The sequence below is a fragment of the Armigeres subalbatus genome, chromosome 3 (assembly GCF_024139115.2).
Source record: "Armigeres subalbatus isolate Guangzhou_Male chromosome 3, GZ_Asu_2, whole genome shotgun sequence".
Lineage (NCBI taxonomy): Eukaryota > Metazoa > Arthropoda > Insecta > Diptera > Culicidae > Armigeres > Armigeres subalbatus.
In genome coordinates this window covers 14,318,488-14,343,939 of record NC_085141.1, presented here as the reverse complement: position 1 = coordinate 14,343,939, position 25,452 = coordinate 14,318,488, and the positions used below count along the sequence as shown (strand labels likewise).

The following is a 25,452-nucleotide window of genomic DNA, read 5'->3' as shown; positions in this document are numbered from 1 at the left end:
TCAGACATTATGCTTAAAGAGGAATCAACAAACCCAACAGTTCCTCCCCCCATAATTTTAAAATTAAATTTTTGATAAAGCTTTAAAAATCGAATTTGTGTTAATACTTTCAATACTTTACAAACTATCGCACATCGTTATACTTAAATTGTATATTTTTAGTGCGAAAACCACGTCAATTGATTTATTTTAGGCTGTCATATAAGGTTAGTGAGAAAAGGAGATCAAATATCCCCAGTCTTCCCTACTGATACCAAACTTTTTTTTTTTAATTCTCAAGAGGTGAACTACTTTCACCTTGCGCATACATCAAATCAAATGGTTCACAGCGTATCGTTTACTTACAACTAGCATCGTTTAGCTTCCAATATTCAAATTTATACCAGGAATATAATTGGATTTACCAGTTGCACAATGTCTTACATTTCCAATTTCGTAGAAACAACTTGTTTCTTAAAGTATGCAAGCAGCTCAAAGTCTTACCCTTCTGCTTTATCCCTTTTAACGGCTTATTAGATTGTTTTTAGATCGAAGAAGTGAAATCCACTACCGTCATGGCATCCACTTTCGTACGTTTTTCATCGTATGATAAACTCAAGAAAACAAGGTGAAAGTTGCGGTTCAAGATTACTGTATTAGCACGTGTTTTGTAATGAAGATTGACTTTTTTAAAATAAGTAATACCATGCAATACAGTTAATTCAATTACACATCGTAAGTATAAAATTCGAAATATGAGCCCAAATAATACGAGTTGTTATTTGGTGTTCACCCAGTGCATCCAGGAAGTGAACAGGAAGTCTGGAGTAGTTCGTAAACCCACGATTTTCTTCAGTCTTAACTGTAGTGATATAAATCAGTATCAACCCTTATTAAGGGTTATCTAAAATCTAAATCAAAACCAGAGACATGGTAGCCATTGTGCAACCGCGGTACGATGCGTGGCAGACAAGTGGCGGAAATATGACCGTCGTGGATAAGGTACTGCCAGAGATCTTACACATGGTTCACCCGCACTGGAACCAGTTCCCGCCGATGAACCCGCTGTGGCACTCGCTTTTGGGATTCGCCATCTTCGCCTTGGCCGTAGTGTCCGTAATGGGAAATGGTTGTGTGATGTACATCTTTTCCAACACCAAAGCACTCCGAACCCCATCCAACCTGCTAGTGGTCAATCTAGCCTTCTCGGATTTCTTCATGATGTTTACGATGGGACCGCCCATGGTTGTGAACTGCTATCACGAAACGTGGTACTTCAGTGCATTCGCTTGTGAAGTCTACGCTATGCTGGGATCACTATTCGGCTGTGTCTCGATTTGGACTATGACTATGATTGCGTTCGACCGATACAATGTCATCGTGAAAGGCCTTTCAGCCAAGCCAATGACCAACAATGGTGCATTGCTGCGAATCTTCGGAATTTGGGTTTTCTCGCTCTTCTGGACACTCGCTCCTATGTTTGGATGGAATCGGTATGTTCCAGAAGGTAACATGACTGCCTGCGGAACGGATTATCTGACACAGGACTGGCTCAGTCGCTCCTATATTTTGGTTTATTCTGTGTTCGTTTATTTTTTGCCTCTGCTCACCATTATTTACTCGTACACCTTTATCTTGAAGGCCGTTTCCGCACACGAGGCTCAAATGCGAGAGCAGGCGAAAAAGATGAACGTAGCTTCATTGCGATCTTCGGAGGCTCAACAAACAAGCGCTGAAATAAAGTTGGCGAAAGTAGCTTTGGTCACTATTTCACTGTGGTTCATGGCCTGGACCCCATATTTGGTCATCAACTTCACCGGTGTATTTGAAGCTGCTCCGATTAGTCCATTGGCAACCATTTGGGGGTCACTGTTCGCGAAGGCTAACGCCGTGTACAATCCGATCGTATATGGTATTAGCCATCCAAAATATCGCGCTGCTCTTTACCAGACATTCCCATCGCTCTCTTGTCAGGAAGCACCTTCCAACGAAGCCCAGTCTATTACATCAGGAATTACTCAAGCTTCCGAAGAGAAGGCCTAAGCAAACACACATTTTATGATGACGAACCGATATACAAAACGATAGTATAATAAAATAATCAAATTTTGAAGCAAGCAAACATAATGAACATAATGTAGCTTTGAATATTTTTATTATATCACATCCTGGGTTATAATCTCCAAACGATTCCGCTGTCCATCGAGTCATTTGTGTATTCAGGTTTAGAGGTAATCATACCATCTACCAGACTTGCGGCAACACGACGACGCGAGGACCATACCACAAAAGTCGCCAATCTAACCCTTAATTCCCTCTGGTCGAAAGATAGGCTTAGTACCGCAAGACCGCAAGATTACCCGACAGTCAACTAGACAAATCAGAACGTCTGGTATCCGACGAACACAATGTAAAATCAGTCTTCAAAAGTTCCTTTGCAATTCGTTGCATTGATGCAAAATCCAAGGAGCAGGAGAATGAATGCTCCCTAGGTGTCAAGTGATCATTGCTTTGATGCACTTGCATCATTTTGTAAAATACTGCATCATTGATTTGAATCCTTTTATTGGATTCTAGGCAAAGGCAAACACGTGGTGCGTATTATTAGTAACTGGTTTGCTTTCCATTTCGTTGCTACGTCGCGAAGACGATTGTTGTTAGCAACTGGATATTTTGTCATATTTTGCTTCTGTAATAGGAAATTACATTTGAAACAAAATGAGAGGTCCGAGAACCAAAACTTCAATGAATTGGGTTGAGAAATTAATTACCCTACTTGTTTACATTATATGACTCGTAGCACATTATATTATATGACAATAGCATTAGGTGACAATAGTTAGGTCCAACAGATAGAATCGCCGAAATCGAAATCGAAATTTTATTACGATGAGCTCTATAGATTTGGTGCTCGGAAGGTTGTTGTCTACATTTTTTGCTGCTGCTGTCAGTTAAAAGTTTCATCAAAATAAACAGTTAGTACCCTCATTCGACACAGCATTACCACGACGTGTGTCCTAACACTTGAATCATATCCATATAATAAAGTATAAAAAACGAAAAAGTTCGACGGGAGAATCAAACTTTCACTCAAGAGATTGACACAATTGAATATGACACCACTAGCCATATAACCACATAGCCACCTTTGAGTTCCATGCTTTCAAAGGGCAATTTGATGCTTCGATTTACGATTCGGTAGGTCATCGCCTGAAATGATTTGAATCAATGATGCGATATTTCCAATCAAGTGTGCAAAGGAGCAATTGAAAGCGAGGATGTAAATTTATTTCAATTTAAGGTGGCACGGGAAGCACTAACAGTCATCAAATCGTCATCATTTTCATCTTTGAATGCTTAACTTTTTTCTATAACATATATGACTTTGAAAAAGTATCACCGGCGCGTGCTTACTCGCAATCTACATGCTGATACTTTTACAGTTACATCAAACAACTGAAAACCGAAATACGCCGCTCAAAAGTTGCGAGGTGATAATGCTAGAAAGAGACGAAAGATAGGAGAAATAACACGATGTTTAGTGCCTCCCCGAGTCACCTTAAATCATTTTTTCAAAGCTTGCTTTTGCGAATCATTCTGAAAAGAGGATGCTCTTTGAAGACTGTGTAAAATCTGATCGCTGTTATTCAGCTGGAGAACTTCAATGAAATGTTCGGTGGCAATATTTTCAAACTTGCAGTGCTGCTCTTGGCGGCGAAGCCTCAATAAAGAAATAAAAAAAGTCGACCGAAATCTAATCTGGGAACAGGTTAAAGCGATAGCTGGGCAACGCTCAGGATGGAGATCTTTCAAGTCGGCCCTTTGCACCACCGGAGGTGTACAGGATTCATAAGTAAAAAGTAAGTGCTGCAAGAAACGACCAGGAGATAAACGGTGCGGGTTAGCCGAAGATGTTTTAATTAGAGAGGTTTGAGGCCCTCCCAACTAACATTTAATGTCAATGTAAATGTTATTTCAACTCGTCTATACGGTTTCAAGCTGAATATGTGTGCTATACATATGATCAAGAACTTCTATTCAATGCTTTTACCAGCAAATCTGGCGAATCTATTCAGCTGTTTTTGACGTGTCTGCACAACTACTTTACAGCATGCTACACATTTTTTTCTCAATCTTTACACAGAGAAAACAAAAATGGTTTTCATAAATGTTTTACACTTTACATTTAAAAGTTGATCTGTTTTCCTAAAATTAAAAGTTCTTTTTTTACTTTGGAAGTTATATTTTCAATTTGAAAGTTTTTTTTATCTGCACTCAGTGTAAATTTAAAAGTTTTTTCTTTCAGTGTAAGAAATATAGAAATGTCAAATCCACAAAAAAATGTTTGTGCGAAAGTAGCCATTAAAACAGAGTGCAAAACAAAATCAAAATTCGCCCCCACTGCAAAATTAGTTTAAAATGTCCGCAGCGCAGGAGCTAATTTTTATTTTCGGATTGCAAAGAAAGACTACATTGAACATATTTAACGAAAGGTAGGTTCTGAAGAAGGTTCAGCCACAGTTTCTCTAAAAATTGCGATAAGTGAATAATGTTTTCTTTATCTTTATTAATTTCACCAGGCTATTGGAAATGGCTCATTCGTACCGCAGTTTGCCGTCTCCCGCCATGATCACCACCTAACGGTTTGCTCCCTGCCGCAAAACTCAAGTGTATGCTGAATCGGAAGCTCCATGCTACGATAAACCGAAGGTAAGTGGTCAATTAAAACTTCCACGGCAATAATCTGAGTTTTGTGTTTTATTCTCAAATTTTAGTGTTTACAGTCGAGTTTGCAGTGACCCGCAGTGATCCCCCCTACGGGGAATGTCGATCTTATTGAAGCTTTCCTTTTTCCTGTTGGATCAGCTAATCGAAAAAATGAGTCAGTATGGTTCCTGAAAGACCAACTTGTACTGTGGAACGGGAAGTTGACCATCCTTGACCTGAACCTGGATGTTCATCAGCGCTGAACAGTAAGTACATGTTCTTATTTCAAACAATTATTACGCAAATTTCCAATGTTACTGCATTTGCCATTTGCACAAAAACAACTTATGTCTGACGTGTACCTATTAATTTTGGTTCATTTGAATATATTTTAGTGGAATTGGTGTCGAAAAGTACAAACGGCCAGGCGACCGCAGTGATTCTGAGGAAATCGCGGATCGAGACCATCAGCGTCGGAGGACAGCCAGGAGAGGAATCTCCCGTTTTTCAAAATTGAAAATGATTGGAAATAAAATTCAATATTTCTCCTTTCTTCAAAATTTGTCATGTTTTGATTATTCTAATAAGAATATTACCCATATTACCATTTGAAACAAACAATATCATTCTTTCTTTTTTACTGTGTATATTTTTTCGATTTGACAGTTCTACAGTTTATTTTAAAAGCTTGAACTTTCAATTTTATAGTTTGAAATTACTTTCAAAACTGCAGTTTCGAGACTTTTTTTTAATTTTTTTTTAATTTTTTTTAAACTCTCTACGAAAAAGAACCAACGCTACTTTTTAATTTTACCAATGTTTTTTTCAATTATACCAATGATATTTTTTTGTGTGTACTAAACCATTTAGGGCCGATTTCTTCACCTCCGCTTAACTCTTAAGCGGTGCTTACCCATACGCTTAAACCTGGTTTAAGCCCTAAGCGGAGGTGAAGAAATCGACCCTTAGTAACATAATTCGCTTCAATGGCGCTTATTCAGATTTTTAGAATCTGTTAAATAAGTTTTATACAGACACTGAATTCAATTTGATTAAATATTATTTGAGAAGAGAGTAAATTTAAAAGTTTGTTTATGTTTTATTTTTTGTGAAAACTGAAATAGGGTAAATCACTACTTGGGCTGATTTATACTGTTTGGAAGTCGTAGGTTTATGGTTGATAATTTTTAAAAAGTCTCCCATTTATTTTTCACAATACTCAATATTTTTCTATCACTTGTTTTACTCCTAATTGATCCAATTGTAGAAAATAAAAATGTAGTATTCAAAATTTCGCTCTCCGATGCCACACCACTGAGCCGGAGTGATTCTTTCCACTTTTACAAAACGGTATCATCGAATAAACACCTACCTGAAAATCGTCACAGAGCTCGATACAACCATTGCTTGAAGCTGTTAATCACCACACCATAATTCTAAACACATGCACTTCAATTATTCTTATTTGTTCGTTTCACTAGAACTTATTTAAACATATTAGAATACATTTTAAAATGTATTCTCAAACCGAACAAAAATTCACCTCGGCCCAAGAACTTCTAGCAGCACCGTGCTGCCAAAAGGCCAGGATTATGAAAATAATCCTTCATCGTTAATCGGAAAATTGTCTAATACGATGACACTATCATGTTATTTATAATTCTCTCGATTTTAAAAGGTGAAAAAAATATTGTTTTTAAGTATTTGGAAGAAATTTGGATGAGTAAATATATCTTCTCAACTAAATAAAAAGGATTATGAATAATACCATCTGGCATCTTGTTGTCGTGGAACGTGCATATTTTTGTTTACGTCGCATTTTTTACCGTCCCGAGAGAGAATGAGAGTAAAATGTTGAGAGATTGAGTGATATTTTGCTTAGGCCGGGAATTAGTTTTTTTGTATGCCGGAATGGGAATCGCTATGACTGAAATGAGTGCTGCACCTCGTTAATTTAAATCAAATAAAAGCTTTTTTGAACGATATTTAGCACGAATAGCTATTTTTAAGCAGAAGTGAACCCCAATGCAGTATTATACAGCCCACAAAATTCAGGAAAAGTTGCTTCCTGTCATAAATATCAATTAACCCTTAAAAGGCCGGAACGACAGTCACCTCCTTCAAAGTGCTCGTTCTCAGTAAAACGTTGACCGAATTTCATGACCCCGGATTTTTCTCCAAGGGGATTAGTAGACCTTTCTTTTGACCTAGGTGCCGCCCCGTTAGACCCCTTCCCGCGTTAATGAGTTTCGAAAATGTTTGTGTTTTTTTCCTTATTTTTTCTATTATGGCCAAATTTCTTCAGTAATCAAGTGCAATAAAGTTCTGGCGTCATAAAATAAAGTAGATACATGAAATATATCAAGTAGAAGTGATTTTGAACGTTTCCAAGTTATCTGATTACTGTAATTACCGATATTGAAAGCCATATCCCTGATCTAAGATTTATGGTCATATTTCTTAAAATCTGATCACGAAATAAACCAGACAGGAAGGAAAAATATCACAAAAAACTGTAGACATATGTGTAATCAATTTTATGTATTGAAGATACTATTTTGAAACATTCCAGTTTATCCAAAATATCCGTGAGTTCAGGTCTTAAATTCTATCATAGAAGCGAAAGGTAATAAGCACATAAAAATACTCAGAGTACACCCTACTCAGTTCAAAGATATCAAATAACTCATGGGAAATTTTTCTGCGTGTCCCATAGTGACATTCTAGAATGTGCGAAATGTTCTGAAGTTCAGCTCGTAAGACCTACGCTACAACGGCCTCGAAAATGTTTTCGGCAGCTATCAAAAACCTTCACAGCAGATCCTTGGATACCTGCCGAGAAACATTATACCAATCTTTCTGCCTTTCAATACACTCAAAGCCATCCAAAACGTTCTTGAGTTCAGGTCGTCAGATCTACAATCAAGTAGAAGCGCAATGCTTGTTTCAAATCAAGCTCAGGTCATCCTGCCCAGTTCAAAGAAATCAAATGAGTTATGGGAAATTTTGCTGCGTGCCCCAGAATGTCATTCTAGAATGCGCCAAATGTTTTGAAGTTCTGCTCGTAAGTCCTACGCAACAACGGCCTAGGAAATGTTTTCGGCAGCTATCAAAACCTTCCCAACAGCTCCTTGGATACCTGCCAAGACCTACCAAGACCTAGACCGCGTAAGACCTACGCTACAACGGCCTCGAAAATGTTTTAGGCAGCTATCAAAAACCTTCCCAACAGATCCTTGGATACCTGCCAAGAAACGTTATACCGATCTTTCTGCATTTCAATACACTCAAAGCCATCTAAAACGTTCTTGAGTTCAGGTCGTTAGACCTACATTACAACAGCCTCGAAAATGTTTTCAGCAGCTATCAAAACCTTTCCCAACAGCTCCTTGGATACCTGCCAAGAAACGTTATACCGAACTTTCTGCATTTCAGTACACTGCAGGTCATCCAAAACGTTCTTGAGTTCAGGTTATCAGATCTACATTCAAGTAGAAGCGCAATGGTTGTTTCAAATCAAGCTCAGGTCATCCTATCCAGTTCAAAGAAATCAAATGAGTTATGGGAAATTTTGCTGCGTGCCCCAGAATGCCATTCTATAATGCGCGAAATGTTCTGAAGTTCGGCTCGTAAGACCTACGCAACAACGGCCTCGGAAATGTTTTAGGCAGATATCGAAACCTTTCCCAACAGCTCCTACCAAGAAATATTATACCGATATTTTAGCACTTCAGTACACAGCAGGTCATCCAAAACGTTCTTGAGTTCAGGTCGTCAGATCTATAATCATGTAGAAGCGAAATGGTTGTTTCAAATCAAGCCTAAGTCATCCGGCACAGTTCAAAGAAATCAAATGAATTATTGGAAATTTCGCTGCGTGCCTCATAATGACATTCTAGAATGCGTGAAATGTTCTGAAGTCCAGCTCGTAACACCTACGCTACAACGGCCTCGAAATGTTTTAGGCAGCTATCAAAAACCTTCCCAACAAATTCTTGGATACCTGCCAAGAAACGTTATACTGATCTTTCTGCATTTCAATACACTCAAAACCATCTAAAACGTTCTTGAGTTCAGGTCGTTAGACCTACGTTACAACGGCCTCGAAAATGTTTTCGGCAGCTATCAAAACCTTTCCCAACAGATCTTTGGATACCTGCCAAGAAACGTTATACCGATCTTTCTGCATTTGAATATACTGGAGGCCATCCAAAACGTTCTTGAGTTCAGGTCGTCAGATCTACAATCAAGTAGAAGCGCAATGGTTGTTTCGAAATAAGCCCAAGTCATACGGCACTGTTCAAAGAAATCAAATGACTTATTGGAAATTATGCTGCGTGCCTCATAATGACATTCTAGAATGCGCGAAATGTTCTTAATTTCAGCTCGTAAGACCTACGCTACAACGGCCTCGAAAATGTTTTAGGCAGCTCTCAAAAACCTTCCCAACAGATCCTTGGATACCTGCCAAGAAACGTTATACCGATCTTTCTGCATTTCAATACACTCAAAGCCAACTAAAACGTTCTTGAGTTCAGGTCGTTAGACCTACATTACAACGGCCTCGAAAATGTTTTCGGCAGCTATCAAAACCTTTCCCAACAGATCCTTGGATACCTGCCAAGAAACGTTATACCGATCTTTCTGCATTTCAGTACACTGCAGGTCATCCAAAACGTTCTTGAGTTCAGGTTATCAGATCTACATTCAAGTAGAAGCGCAATGGTTGTTTCAAATCAAGCTCAGGTCATCCTATCCAGTTCAAAGAAATCAAATGAGTTATGGGAAATTTTGCTGCGTGCCCCAGAATGCCATTCTATAATGCGCGAAATGTTCTGAAGTTCGGCTCGTAAGACCTACGCAACAACGGCCTCGGAAATGTTTTAGGCAGATATCGAAACCTTTCCCAACAGCTGCCAAGAAACGTTATACCGATATTTCTGCATTTCAGAACACTGCAGGTCATCCAAAACGTTCTTGAGTTCAGGTCGTCAGATCTACATTCAAGTAGAAGCGCAATGGTTGTTTCAAATCAAGCTCAAGTCATCCGGCACAGTTCAAAGAAATCAAATGACTTATTGAAATATTTTCTGCGTGCCTCAGAATGACATTCTAGAACGCGCGAAATGTTCTGAAGTCCAGCTCGTAAGTCCTACGCTACAAGGGCTTCGAAAATGTTTTAGGCATCTATCAAAAACCTTCTCAACAGATCCTTGGATACCTGCCAAGAAATGTTATACCGATCTTTCTGCATTTCAATACACTCAAAACCATCTAAAACGTTCTTGAGTTCAGGTCGTTAGACCTACGTTACAACGGCCTCGAAAATGTTTTCGGCAGCTATCAAAACCTTTCCCAACAGATCTTTGGATACCTGCCAAGAAACGTTATACCGATCTTTCTGCATTTCAATATACTGGAGGCCATCCAAAACGTTCTTGAGTTCAGGTCGTCAGATCTACAATCAAGTAGAAGCGCAATGGTTGTTTCAAATCAAGCTCAGGTCGTCTTGCTCAGTTTGAAGAAACCAAATGACTTATTGAAAATGTGTCTACCTGCTCCATAATTACATTCTAGAATGCGCGAAATGTTCTGAAGTTCGGCTCGTTATTCCTACGCAACAACGGCCTCCAAATTGTTTTCCACAGATATCAAAACCCTTCGCAACAGATCCTTGGATACCTGCCAAGAAATGTTATACTGATCTTTCTGCATTTCAATACACTGAAGACCATATAAAACGTTCTTGAGTTCAGGTCGTCAGATCTACAATCAAATAAAAGCGCAATGCTTGTTTCAAATGCATCTCAGGTCGTCCTGCTCAGTTCAAAGTAATCAAATGAATTATTAGAAATTCTCCTGCGTACCATTCTGCTGCGTATCAAAACCAGGCATTGCAGATTAATACCATCATTCGATTTTCTGAACAAAGATACTGATGATATGCTGGGATATCGATCTTAGTTATCTATCTGCTCAGTAAACAAAGTGCAATGTTCGCCATGGAGAAAAGTTTTTTCACTGTTTTTGTTGTAGCAACGCCCTCGCAACGTGAACAAACCCTGAACCGCACTGTCTATCAGGATCATCATCAAATGCTCAAATGATAATATCTTTTCAGAGTGCTCTTTGATTAGGGATAATATCTTTGCACAAGCAAAAATGACATCCTGTGCTCAGATGATATTGCAATGCCTGATCAAAACCATTCCCAACAGATCTTTGGATACCTGCCAAGAAATGTTATACCGATCTTTCTGCATTTCAATATACTCAAGGTCATCCAAAACGTTCTTGAGTCCAGGTCGTCAGATCTACAATCAAGTAGAGGCGCAAAGCATGTTTCAAATCAAGCTCAGGTCGTCCTGCTCAGTTCAAAGAAATGAAATGAATCATTGGAAATTATTCTGCGTACCATTCTTATGCATATAAAAGCCTTTCCCAACAGATCGTTGGATACCTTCCAAGAAATGTTATACCGATTTTTCTGCATTTCAATACACTGAAGACCATCAAAAACGTTCTTGAGTTCAGGTCGTTATGGAGCACGCAGAAACATTTCCAATAAGTCATTTGATTTCTTTGAACTGTGCAGGATGACCTGAGCTTGATTTGAAACAACCATTGCGCTTCTACATGATTGTAGATCTGACGACCTGAACTCAAGAACGTTTTGGATGGCCTCCAGTATATTGAAATGCAAAAAGATCGGTATAACGTTTTATGGCAGGTATCCAAGGATCTGTTGGGAAAGGTTTTGATAGCTGCCGAAAACATTTTCGAGGCCGTTGTAGCGTAGGTCTTACGAGCTGAACTTCAGAACATTTCGCGCATTCTAGAATGTCATTCTGGGGCACGCAGAAAATATTTCAATAAGTCATTTGATTTCTTTGAACTGCGCCGGACGAGCTTGATTTGAAACAACCATTGGGCTTCTACTTGAATGTAGATCTGACGACCTGAACTCAAGAACGTTTTGGATGGCTTCGATTGTATTGAAATGCAGAAAGATCGGTATAATGTTTCTTGGCAGGAATCCAAGGATCTGTTGGGAAGGTTTTGATAGCTGCCGAAAACATTTCCTAGGCCGTTGTTGCGTAGGACTTACGAGCAGAACTTCAAAACATTTGGCGCATTCTAGAATGACATTCTGGGGCACGCAGCAAAATTTCCCATAACTCATTTGATTTCTTTGAACTGGGCAGGATGACCTGAGCTTGATTTGAAACAAGCATTACCCTTCTACTTGATTGTAGATCTGACGACCTGAACTCAAGAACGTTTTGGATGGCTTTGAGTGTATTGAAATGCAGAAAGATTGGTATAATGTTTCTCGGCAGGTATCCAAGGATCTGTTGGGAAGGTTTTTGATAGCTGCCGAAAACATTTTCGAGGCCGTTGTAGCGTAGGTCTTACGAGCTGAACTTCAGAACATTTCGCACATTCTAGAATGTCACTATGGGACACGCAGAAAAATTTCCCATGAGTTATTTGATATCTTTGAACTGAGTAGGATGTACTCTGAGTATTTTTATGTGCACATTACCTTTCGCTTCTATGATAGAATTCAAGACCTGAACTCACGGATATTTTGGATAAACTGGAATGTTTCAAAATAGTATCTTCAATACATAAAATTGATTACACATATGTCTACAGTTTTTGTGATATTTTTCCTTCCTGTCTGGTTTATTTCGTGATCAGATTTTAAGAAATATGACCATAAATCCTAGATCAGGGATATGGCTGTCAATATCGGTAATTACAGTAATCAGATAACTTGGAAACGTTCAAAATCACTTCTATTTGATATATTTCATGTATCTACTTTACTTTATAGCGCCAGAACTTTATTGCACTTGATTACTGAAGAAATTTGGCCATCATAGCAAAAAATTAGAAAAAAACACAGACATTTTCGATACTCATGAACGCGGGGAGGGGTCTAGCGGGGCGGCACCTATGTCAAAAGAAAGCGCTACTAATCCCCTTTGAGAAAAGCCCGGGGTCATGAAATTTGGTCAACGCTTTACTGAGAACGAGCACTTTGAAGGAGGTGACTGTCGTCCCGGCCTTTTAAGGGTTAAATAATTCAGTCGTACGCATGTTAGGCCGGAAATGGGGTAAGAAACCCTACATAGCAATTTTGTTGCTACCTAGATTCGAACTCCTGATCTCCTGATTCAATGGCCGCTGCTCTGTCATCACCGTAACTTTGACATATGTAAATAACAAAAAAAAATAATGGTTGTGCATCTTCGCATACCGTACAGGTTGTTTTACTAACGCTATTTTCAGATTCATGCTGTATAAACGTTAGAAAGAGGCCTACATGCTGCTTTCAGCACATAAGCTTGAAAACTATGCTTTCAGCATTATTTCAACCATTATTCAAACATCTATCAGCATGTTCTATTGACTAACTTTTATGCATCATCAATCGCTGAAATTGTTTTTAGACAACATTTTCTTGATCTGTATAGATGCTAGCAGCAGAACAGTAGCCGTCAACAGAAATATCGCTTCTTAATGGCTTGTTTTCTTACACTATCTGCTAGCATTAATGACAGCGCATTGTCAGTTGCTATAAGAGCAGGTGAATACCTTTGTAGCTGCATTACAGAAAGAAATCAATAGCCCATACACAGCTGCGGCAACAAAATCAAATGCAAACATTGCGGTTTTGACGTTCCATATTGATAAGCTATTAGAAGCAGCAGTATAAGGTTTACTTAAACGTTGTGTAATCTTCAAAGATACAGAAGTTGCCTAAAAGCTTCGTTAGTTCATTTATAGGGCCATTACGCTATATTGTTAGTGCTATAACAACAGCGAAAACGTTTTCCTTGTCAATGCTACTCGCCGTAATATGGGAAGTTGCTAACAAGCAACTCAGTTACATACATGAGCTCTTAACCGATAAGCTTTGTTGCTAATTCAGACAGAGCTGTTTTATGACTATATGAAAGCTGCATAAACGATAAAAGATATAATCAGGGGTCTGCGAAGCGGCCATGTTTCTGATGCCATCATCAAAATCATCGATTAATTTAATACGAAGGCGTAATCATAATTGTTGAAACTTGCCATTGAAAATATATTTTAAATATCGTGATATTTTGGCGAAGTAGAGCACTTAGTGCCGATTGAAATATGAAAACTTATAAAAGACATCAATATTCTTGTTGAAATACACCTCGCATTCATACTATCGTTCTTGAGAAATGATGAAAAATAATTACGTCTATTTGAAAAAAAAAAACACTTCGGAATAGTGGTTTGTTTACAAAATAGAATTGTCAGTGGGAAACCCAATTTCAATAGAACAATGGGAAACTCAAAGATGTTGGCTATTGTCAAACGTAGTGGGTAGGATTGGGGTTGCCAGATACCTGGATATAATATATTCGGCACACTGACTAGCTGATAGATATTTGGGTATTAGTCGAGTTGTTGTTTAAGGGATTATTTGCAGTGGCTTTTCTTTTATTCAGCATTGGCTGTTTTCATTCAAATATTATACAGCCAAAGGCTAGAAGTTGTAGCTTTTAGCACCAAAATTGTTAGTTGGGCTCCCAGCTGACCTTATTGAAATCAATAGTTAATGATGAGAAGGAGACTTATAACCCGGGTTGAGGTTCCCGGGTTATTCGGTCACTGAGGGGTGGGGACTTACAACCTTGGGAGAATCCAAAGCAACTATGTATGGTGGGCAAGATTGTGTGAATTCTTGGGAGTCCGATTTCCACCGAGGACTACGACAAGGTGATGAACTTTCATGCCTGCTATTCAATATTGCGCTTGACGGTGTCATTGTGGTATCCCATTTGGCTAGATGGGATCACTCGAAGGACTTTCCTTCTGGATCTGTTCTGGCTTTATTGAAAATCATTTGTTACAAGTAACCTTAAGTCTACACACTTGTTGTCTTCTCTACACTAGATATTAACTTGAAGGAGGCGCTTGGAGTTGCCAGTCATTTGTAAATAACCAATTAGAACTAGAAAAACCGACGCCACAACAATTGTATGAAGAGAGAGTTTGGCATCGGGCTTGTATCTAACTTGTATCTGATTTGTATTGAGTGTCTGTTTTGAATAAGTAAAAGGATGTTGAAATGTAATATGCTACAGTCATGCAAAGAGCCGGGTGTAGCAATCGGGTACAATTTCCAACAGATCCAGCCAATTTGTTGTTTTTACGGATGATACGGACATTATTGGTCGAGGAGGCGGGGAGCGCAATGAGCTTGGTGGTCGGAACTGGTGCTAAACGACTTGGAGCGTGTGGGGCGCAGCCGTGGTTAGGGGGTGTGGCCGCAAACCGAGCTACGGAGTCAAATTGTTGATTGAGTTCGACACAGTTGTTTCATAAGGGCCAATGTCGCAAACGTAAACAATGCCTTTTGCTGCAATTTCCTCAACAACTAGGACCGCTCCCAGCTAACAACCACTTGGAACTGGTGGCGCTCCGCGCCTTCTATCGAACGGAAGTGGAAAATACCGCCAGAAGTCTCTAATTTCCCTGAAATCAGCAGAACAAGTCAATGTTTACGTTTGCGACTTTCGCCCTTATGAAACAACAATGTCGAGTTATCCGTTTGGATGAGCAAGAAAAATGAATGTATTCGTGTTGTGTCCCAACTAGTGAGCTTGAGCTTGAGCTGGATTGGCTGCTCGTAGTTGCTACTCCATTATGACCAGATCAGCTGTTCTTGCACAGGGAATCAACAGATGTTTGCTTGGGACTAGCACACATCTTCAATGTACAAGTACTGGTGATCTCATTTGTTAGGTCATACTGGCGCCTGCCACGTCAGAATGCAAGTCAATGTAGGGAAGGGGGAGGAAATGATGATGCAATCACTCGCCCACTGCAAGCCGAATATACCTCTGCACTTGCCACGAGTTCATGAGGAATTTGTTGGAATTTTGGGTTAGGTTCGAGAGGCAGAGGTCCGTCTTGATTAACGAGCTGCTAATGTGATAGATAGGAAAAGGCAACTGATGGAATTTCTAATTGGATGTAGGAAACGAGCTTTTCAGTTCATTTCGAATTCTAGCAGATTACTGTTAGAATACTCAAGTTGAAGGTATAGGAATAGTAATGGAAACGGCATGGAAGTCCATTTCAAGTTCTAGCGATTGCTAGAACATGAGAAATATAGAGAAAGATACAAAGTAGGAGAATGGAACGGACCTGGGATTGAACCCACGGCCTCCTGCGTATGAGGCAGAAGCAGTAGCCATATGACTACCAAGCCCGCTTAGTATTCGTGTTGTGTCCCAACTAGTGAACAACAATTGGGTACATAATACAAGTAACCCATTGAGGCTGTTTTGATACTTTATTCTAGGATCTGGTTTAGGTTATTGATTCTTGATTCTTTGTTCAGAACGAATAATTTTCCTCTTTTGTTCTTCTTTTTCTAGATTTTTAGTCCAGTTTTATTTTCTCTTTTCCTAATTCTATACTTTCTTTTATTTATCCTTTTTTTTTCTTCATTGTTTTGTGCCTTCTATGTTCTACAGCACTGCCCATGATTCCATAGTTGACGTAACAACCATTGCACTTTCGCGTGCATTTTGAATAATTAAGCGACAAACAGCGCAAATCTGCAACATTTTAACCCGTAGATACTTAAATGAGGTTTGAAACATGCATTGTATCGATATTACAGCGATTGAATTACCCAGGAAAACGTCAAGTCAGGCAGTTTAAATTTCAAAAAATATTATTTCAAGAAAAAGAATTTGAATTTTATTTTAATTTTTTATTTGCAGTATTTCTTTGTGTAACCTATTAAATTATACTCATATTTCGTTACACAGGTATTTCAGAGTTCGATAATAATCGATTATTTACTTGGTAGGGGGAATGATGGCTTTGGCAGGTTTTGTTCTATTATTGGCAGGGTTTTTTTTTATGACTGACTAGGCTCAAATTTGACCTAAACATTCTTTGCATATCAAAGAATATTGTGGCCAAATTTCATAAAATTTGGTCGACAAAAACCCCCCTGCCAATATTAGAACAAAACCTGCCAAAGCCGTCTTTCCCCCTATTTGAAAAAAAAAATTAAAACAAAGAATTGATATTAGTGCTGTAAATTATCCAAATTGTTGGTCCAACTGTTCGCTAATAGGCTTCGTAAAATTGGTGTTTCTTCTTTTGGAATCATTTGTTCTCGAGCGATAGCTCCAGAACGTAGTCATGTCATCAGTCTTGTACAAATTGTATTGGGGTTCGTTGCTTAGGTCCTTTGACATGTAGTAATCCGGCCGTTTCTTGAGAGGCATCCGCTCTACCTCCTGCCGATGAATAGTTTCGTACTGTTCCTGAGCTCGTTTCATCACAGTTTTTGTAGCTTTTTTCCGAAAATTCTCTCGCAGGAAATCCCTGCGCAGTGCTGTAATCAAATGTAAAATTGTTTAGGAAACTTTTTACTTGTACTGTACCTATGGAAGTACCCGGAACATACCCGGTTTGCTATCATACTGTTGATGAGCGTAGTTATCCTCGTATTCTGTCGGCGGAAGTTCTATTTCCTCATCATCTAACTCATCCTCGTTCTTACGAAAGGGGTAATTTCGAGAAAGACAATTTTTCCTCGCACTTTGAATGTTTCCAGCCACGGGCATCATCTTCATTAGAAACAATGATGGAATACGTAGATAGACTGAGCACCAACCTGAGAAGACCGATAAATCAAACGAACGAACGATGGTTGCTGAGACAACCATTTCAGTTGCCGCGCACTTGCGCACGTGGTTGCATTCTATTTCTATTTGATCAGCGTTCTGCCAAACCGCATCAAGAGGCTTTTTGACTGACTTGTGATATTTTGTTCGTAGAAGGAAAACGGAAATCATTTCATATCAATTCATACGTAGGGGAACATTTCCGATCTCCATCTCACCTAACATATATTCATCGCATCGCAAAACAAAGAAATAGGTACAGCAACAATTTCGTCGCTTCTTTTTGCCAACATGCGTCTTACTGCTGAAAAAAAACACAAAAATGGGAAACAAATCAAATACTTCTCCTTCAGGGTTCTTATATCATTTTATATTATTTATTCTTGTAATCATCTTGCTTTTCATTGCTTTGTTTTTGATGGGATGAATATCGGCACCATGAGACGTAATCCAAGAGCAGTTTCCCTACATTTGCTGTAGGATATTGTCAGTTATGGAGCTGAGGATACCCGATACAACTTTTGATCAAATAAATCTGCAAAACGAAAGCTTGGGCTTCTGCCCAAGTTGGTATTTTTATGGCGCTTTTGTTGAACCTCGGCCATTTGTCATTTGATTGATAGGGAGATTATGGCCATATTTGACATATGGAGTATAATGGGGGAAGAGCCTCTGCTTCACTCAAATATGGTCTTTACCCGTGTGCTCCAACCGGGTTTAAACTTTTCGGAGGTGAATATATCAACCCTTTTTATTGAAACCTGACTACAGAATTCTTGTTACGATGTCCACTGTTGTAAAAGGCTTCATGTGCTTACCACACTTTCACTAACGGAGTTAAGCAACCATCACTACCACTACCACAGCTACCACCTGTACCCACCAAATTGAATATTTGCCCTAGAAACTCTATTTTCTACTAATATAAATGTATACTAGATCTTCAGTATGTCCGTTTCGAGAAAGTCACTAGACTGGTCGATAGGGGAGGGAAGCGATCCCCCAATCACCGTGTTGTTGGTGACACAAAATCCTGCAAACAGTTCACCGTTTTGCTCATTTTTCCAGTACTATCATCCGTGTTGTCGGAGCCGAACTTCGCACACCAAGGTCACCCATGTAGATCATAATGCCACCCTTAGAAACTTTATCCACGACGGCATTCACCTCACTCATCGGTCGGCGCATAACATTGGAATATCGGAAAGTTCCTAACCGATTCTTTCAATTGGCTTCCATTTGAGCGCTCCCGCCTGTGTCTGGGCGCTAAGTAGGCAACAACTCCTCGGTGCCGGAGATAGGTTCTCCAAACCCCTCTGGAGTTCAGACACTCGATCTACTATTGCCTGATTTTCTCAAAATTGCACGCGGCGTACCCTTCAGGAAAGGTACCGCCGCGCTTTTTGTATCCCGTTTACTAGATTCGTATGGGTGAATAGGATTGCGGTGTATGGTTTGGCGCGGCCGTACCTTTCGACAGTCATTCGCCGCGTGAAGTTTTGTGCAAGTACCCATTTGGGACCATTACAAAAGCCGCGCAGTGTATCACATCCAGAGAATCTGACAATAAGACAACTAGACTCGGTACAAAAGCAATAGCAACTCTGTGTCTACAGAGCTTGATTTGAATCGTGCATGAGATTTGAGAACTTGAGTTTTTCCCAACACTGTTAACGAATAATAATTAGGCTCTCCAGTTCATAACAAAATAAATCCCATCTACTGATGCATTGCTGTTTGCAGCAACCATCTGGTAAAAGATAGAAGATGCCAAATTAGGTCATTAATCAATTAGTTTCTTCAAGAATATTATATCGAGTAGTATTATCACTCATGTTATTCGTAATGATTCGTTCAGCAGGCGGCTATGGGGCCTGCGCAAATCTATTGCCTCGTCGGAGGGCCGTCGTGTCAGGTCTTTTTAGTGTCCCTGTCCCACTATACACCACGACTGAGGCTAATGCGCTTTACATGGTGCGCACAATCGCTTTGGCAGAGCCTGCTTGCGGATACATGCAGTTTTGTATGGCAGTTTAACAGAGCCCACTGTCGAAACCCCACCGCATCCTGGCAAGTCCCACAAGGATACAACTCACAGTGGCTTGGGGAGGGATCATCAAGCCCTTGGACATAGTCCCTGTTGCCTCTAAACTGACACGGTGTTGGTCAAGCCAACGATGGTTCGGGTGATGTGCGTATTTCTAATTTCAATGGCATTCTCGACTCTCAAGCTCCTTTGAAAAGCGCAGAGGATTACGACAAGATGATGATATTTCGTGCACTTATCTACTGACTGACTAAAATTGTATCGCTGTCTTTTTTCTTCTCATGGAAATTTTACTCAATTTCCGTCAAAAGCAGAATTACTCATAGTTTTGAATAGTCTCGCTTTTGACGGAAATTAAGTAAAATTTCCATGAGAAAAAGAGAGGGCAATGCAATTTCACTCAGTCACATAGTAGATACAAGTTAGCGTGTGCCTGCTATTTGCTCGTTTTGAAGGGGGTAATACGAAAGGCAGAGATTGACACGAGTGGTATGATGTTCACGAAGTCCGCTGTTTGGTTTTGCGACGACATTGATGTTCGATGCTCGTGGAGGACCAACGCGCACTTGGAGTTTTTTAGAGGAAAGTGCTGCGTATCATCTATGGTAGGCTGCAGTTTATGGACGATACGTGGAGGAGGCGTTCACACCGCGAAAACCAGACGACTGTGGTAGGCCGAACGGATTGATTCAACGGCAACAGACCCAACAACGAATAAAGGACAACGATTGGAAAATCGGATCTTGGAATGTGAGAACTTTGAATGAACCCGCCAATGTTGGGCTCCTGGCTCGTGAGCTGCAGAAGGTCGGCGTGAATGTGGCAGCAATCCAAGAAATACGGTGGCCCAGAACTGGAGAACGTGAATTCCGGGCGGTGGATCCCATATAGCGAACACTTCATAGTAGTATCACAACTTCATAGCGGCCGTGACAGAGCAGAACAAGGAGTTGGCTTCATGGTGATGGGGAAGTTGATGCAGTGTGTTATCCGGTGGAAACTGATAAGCGACCGCATTTGCGTGTTGAGAATGAAGGATAATTTCTTCAACTATAGCCTGATCAGCATCAATGCCCTAACGAACAATAAGCCTGGTGGCGTGAAGCATGAGTTCTATGAGAACCTTGATAAGGCCTACGGAGAGGCCAACAAACGATGTAAAGTTGTCATCGGGGATGCAAATGCACAGATCGGAAGAGAAAGTTTCTTTCGCCCTGTCATTGGTACGGAAAGCCTTCATTCTGCTACCAACGATAATGGTCTGCGACTTGTAACCTTTGCTGATGCTAAAGGGATGACAATCAGCAGTACCTACTTCGCACGTAAGAATATCCACAAACACACCTGGCAACATCCGAGTGGAGACACTTGCTCACACATAGACCACGTGCTGATCGACGGACGACATTTCTCGGATGTTATACATGTAAGGTCCTTCATAGGTCCGAACATCGACTCGGATCACTATCTTGTAGTTGTAAAAATTCGGGCGCAACTTTCCAGCGTCACGAATACACGAAACAACAGAACGATGCGTTTCAATATCCAACGCTTGTCAGTTGAAGGAGTTGCTGAACAGTACAACCAGAAGCTGGACGAGCGTATAAGAGATGCCACCGAATCTGGCGACGTCAACAGATTGTGGGAAAATATCCACGAAGCTGTGATAACAACAGCGCAGGAAGTGTTAGACACTGCACAGCGACGCCAACGAAATGGTTGGTTTGATGAGGAGTGCCAACGAGTGAAAAATGTTGCTAGGAGTCGAATTCTATTAGTTCATAGCCGTTTCAACAGAGAACGGTATAGTGTAGCAAGGTCAGAAGAGAAACGAATCCACCGCAGAAAAACAGGTAACGCGAAGAGAGTGTGATAGCTGCAGCGCAGGCAGACATAGATAGAAACGATATGCGGAGGTTTTACGCAACAGTCAATGGGGCGTGGCATAAGACTGCGCCAGTGCCCGCCACGTGCAATGACCGAGAGGGGAGTTTGCCAACGGACAAGACTATGGTGGCAGCCAGGTGGAAGAAGCACTTCGAGGATTTGTTGAACGGTGAAAATGATGGTGGATTAAGGAGCAGGATGGACATAGTCGGCGACGGTCAAGCTGTGGAACCGCCAACGCTGGACGAGGTGAAAAAGGATCTAAACGAGAAAAGAGTAAAGCTGCTGGGAAGCACGCGATCCCGGTCGAGCTTCTCAAACACGGAAGCGAGCAGCTGCATCAATCGATTCACCTTAATAAATTCCGGGAGTACAACTTGCAGACTCCCCTTCGTTTCAAAGCAGCGTATGGTTTAGTGAAAAGAAATGAGCTGTGGCAGATAATGTCCGTACATGGTTTTCCGGCGAAACTGATTAGACTGATACGTGCAACGCTGGATAGCTCGAAATCAAGTATTCGGATTGTAGACGTAGTGTCAACCTCGTTTGTGATCCTAGACGGATTAAAACATGGTGATGTACTTTTGAATTCATTGTTGCACTCGAGGGCGCAACTAGGGAAGATCCATTAGTTACGTAACGCAAAAATGGGGCATTTTCAAGCCTCCCCCCCCTCCCCCCTATGTCACACTTTTTGTATGAAACATCTAAAAATTCTGTATGGAGCATCACACTTCGCTCACCCCCCCCTCCCCCTCTAAGCGTTACGTAATTTGTGGACGCTCCCTTAGGAGATCTGGCGTGCAGAGGAACGGTACTATCATCAACGGTCGCATATGCTCCTGGGCTTTGCGGACGACATCCACCTTATTGGAATCAATCGCAGAGCAATAGTGGAGGCTTTTGTCCCACTGAAGAGGGAGACGGCGAGGATAGGCTTAACCATTAAGTCTACCAAGACAATGTACATACATGGTGGTAGGTAGAGATAGAGGAAGACCTAATGGTGTTGGTGCTGAGGTAGTGCTTGATGGGAATGTGTTTGAAGTTGTTGAAGAATTTGTTTACCTTGGAACGCTTGTGACATGTGACAATGACGTTTCCCATGAAGTGAAAAGGCGTATTGCTACTGCGAATAGGGCCTTTTGAAGGTTTATGTAACCAGCTTAAGTCCCACAACATGCAGACGGATACGAAATTTGCTCCATACAAAACTCTGAATTTGGGCTGCGAAATGGTGAGTTGACATCCGGGAAGGGGCGCCTAACATAGCTCTGGTCCTCACAAGTTCCAACACTCACGCTTCCACGGGTCTTCCGATGACAATTGACCGCCAGCTAAGGGTTGCGTACTTAGCTGGTAGTGCAGCCTGGGCACTGTTGTCCTTCTGACATGAGCTAGAGTGAGAGTTGAACTTCTATAAAAAGCTGCATGTGTCCCCAAGCAGGCCCTATCAAAGCGACCGTGTGCCGCTCAAAGCGCACTAGCCTAGTCCTGGTGTTGGATGGGACTTTAAACAAATTTGACCCGACTGATCGAGCGTCTGTTCACCAAGGAGGTGCGGCTCCAACAGCGTCTGTTCTGGCATCCAGCGGCTGAGTATGAAATGCTATTCCCCGGAAGCTATACCTAAGATAGCAGCCCCATCCCGGTGGATAGGGAACCTTGGGCCAACAACCTACTGTTCCCGAAATATCAATTTGTTCGAGAATCCGATAATGAAAGAATACGGACTGATTTTACGGCGACGACTATTAGCGCGAAACAACGGACACGAATAGGAACATGGAACGTTTTAACCCTAGCCCAGCAGGGTAAATTGGCACAACTTACCAATGGGGCACACCGCATGAAGCTTGAGTTCCTGGGACTGAGTGAAGTCCGTTGGCCAATTTTGGAGAACACAGAACGCCGTCGGGACAAGTTCTGCTATACTCTGGTTTACGAGGTGAACACGCTCCCCGGCATCGCTGGCTTCCTACTAAGCGCTCAGGCACACTCTGCGCTTATGAAGTGGGAACTTATAAGTGAAAGGATAATCGTTGCCAGATTTAGAACACAGGTCCGAAACCTTACTATAATCCAATGTTATGCGCCAACCGATTTAGAACACAGGTCCGAAACCTTACTATAATCCAATGTTATGCGCCAATCGACACTCTACAGCCAACTCAATGCCGTCGTAGATAGAATTCCGAAGGATGATATCAAGATCTGTTTGGGCGACTTCAATGCGAAGATCGGATCCGACAACTCGAACCATGAGCGCATTATGGGAGGCCATGGTCTCGGAGAAATGAGCGAAAACGGAGAGCTGTTCGCAGAATTTTGTGGTAATAACGACATGGTGATCAGGGGATCGCTCTTCCCTCATCGACCGGTTCACAAGGTCACGTGGGTCTCCCGTGACGGCTTTACAGAAAATCAAATCGACCACATCTGCATCAGCCGAAAATGGAAACGGAGCCTTCTTGATGTACGGAATAAACGTAGTGCCGATATCGCGTCTGATCATCACCTCCTCATCGGCGAAATACGCCTGCGCATTGCGCGGATTCGTCGGCAGGAGGAAAGAGTTGGACGACGATTCAACACACGCCGACTGGAAGATGCCACGGTGAAACGGTCCCTCGTTGAAGAACTGGAGACGCGTGCTGCAGATATTCCGGAAGGTGGCAGCGTGGAAGACCAATGGACCGCCATCAAGAATGCCTTCATCACCACCAGCGAGAACAATCTGGGCGAACTACGCACCCAGAGAAAACAATGGATCACCGATGAGACCTGGAGGAAGATAGAGGAGCGAAGAGAAGCCAAAGCCACGATAGAGCGATCGAAAACCAGAGGAGCCAAAGTTTTAGCCCGTCAACGATACGCGGCTCTTGAGAAGGAAGTAAAACGCTCATGTCGACGGGACAAGCGAGCGTGGGCAGACGCTTTGGCCGACGAAGGAGAGAGAGCCGCTACAACCGGGGACATTCGTCTCCTCTACGTCTCACGACGCTTAAGCGGGGCGAAGATGAATGCAACGATGCCTGTGAAAGACGCGAATGATCAGTTATTGACCGACCCAAATGACCAGCTGAAACGTTGATTCGAGCACTTTTTCAAGTGCCAGCCAGACCATCACCACCTCGGCATGATCTGCCTAGGATCCGACTATAACACGCGTCAATACCGAAGCTCCATCACTGCTAGAGATTCAAACAGCCATCCAAAGCATGAAATCGAATAAAGCCCCAGGGGTCAATCGCATATCAGGCGAGATGCTCAAAGCTGACCCCAAGACATCCGCTCAACTACTACATTGTTTATTTTGTAACATCTGGGACACCGCGTCTTTCCCGGTCGACTGGATGCAAGGCATCTTAGTGAAGGTGCCCAAAACGGGTGACCTGACTGTATGCGATAACTGGCGAGGCATTATGTTGCTGTGTACCGTTCTCAAAGTTCTGTGCAAAATTATCCTAGCCTGGATTCAGGAGAAGATCGATGCGACTCTCCGGCGGCAGCAAGCCGGATTCCGTGCCGGAAGATCCTGTGTGGACCATATTGTCACGCTCCGCATCATTCTGGAGCAGGTCAACGAATTCCAAGAGTCCCTTTACTTGGTATTCATTGACTACGAAAAAGCTTTCGACCGTCTCAATCACGAGAATATGTGGGGCGCCCTGAGACGCAAGGGAGTTCCTGAAAAAATCATCGGCCTCATCGAGGCACAGTACGAGGCCTTCTCGTGTAGAGTGCTGCACAATGGGGTCTTGTCCGACCCTATCCGGGTCGTAGCTGGTGTGAGGCAAGGATGTATTCTATCACCGTTACTGTTCCTCATCGTAATCGATGAGATTCTGGTAGATGCGATTGACCGTGAACCAAACCGCGGGCTGTTATGGCAGCCTATAACCATGGAGCACCTAAATGACTTCGAATTGGCGGATGATGTTGCACTCCTCGCGCAACGGCGCTCTGATATGCAGAGTAAGCTCAACGACCTTGCCGAGCGCTCCTCTTCGGCAGGTTTAGTCATCAACGTCAACAAAACCAAATCGTTGGATGTAAACACGGTGACTCCTTCCAGTTTCACAGTAGCCGGGCAACCAGTGGAGAATGTTGAAAGCTTCCAATATCTTG

General features: G+C 41.6%; 2 protein-coding genes and 1 long non-coding RNA gene across 3 annotated transcripts; 2 read left to right on the top strand and 1 right to left on the bottom strand.

Moving 5' to 3' along the window:
• The first annotated feature begins 755 nt into the window (after positions 1–755).
• LOC134223210 (opsin-1-like) lies at positions 756–2,115 on the top strand. The gene has a single exon (XM_062702350.1). The coding sequence runs from the start codon at positions 910–912 to the stop codon at positions 2,020–2,022; it is 1,113 nt and encodes a 370-aa protein (XP_062558334.1). The 5' UTR covers positions 756–909; the 3' UTR covers positions 2,023–2,115.
• A 2,225-nt stretch (positions 2,116–4,340) lies between these two features.
• On the top strand, positions 4,341–4,946 carry LOC134227462 (uncharacterized). Its single transcript, XR_009983684.1, has 3 exons — positions 4,341–4,472; positions 4,560–4,689; positions 4,755–4,946. It is a non-coding gene; the product is annotated as an uncharacterized LOC134227462 (long non-coding RNA).
• Positions 4,947–16,720: 11,774 nt separating this feature from the next.
• On the bottom strand, positions 16,721–17,450 carry LOC134222204 (uncharacterized). Its single transcript, XM_062701347.1, has 2 exons — positions 17,168–17,450; positions 16,721–17,095 (listed from the first exon to the last, which is right to left on the bottom strand). Exons 1-2 carry the CDS (start codon positions 17,427–17,429, stop codon positions 16,797–16,799), a joined length of 561 nt encoding a protein of 186 aa, XP_062557331.1. The 5' UTR covers positions 17,430–17,450; the 3' UTR covers positions 16,721–16,796.
• Between the last annotated feature and the right edge of the window lie 8,002 nt (positions 17,451–25,452).

What these genes read in the sequence shown, in the direction of transcription:
- LOC134223210 (XM_062702350.1), top strand. Translation starts at nt 910, where the DNA reads ATGGTAGCCATTGTGCAACCGCGGTACGATGCGTGGCAGACAAGTGGC.
- LOC134222204 (XM_062701347.1), bottom strand. Translation starts at nt 17,429, where the DNA reads ATGGTTGTCTCAGCAACCATCGTTCGTTCGTTTGATTTATCGGTCTTC. An exon ending in ACAGTATGATAGCAAACCGG is followed by an intron (nt 17,096 to 17,167) that starts GTATGTTCCGGG and finishes ATTTGATTACAG; the next exon opens with CACTGCGCAGGGATTTCCTG.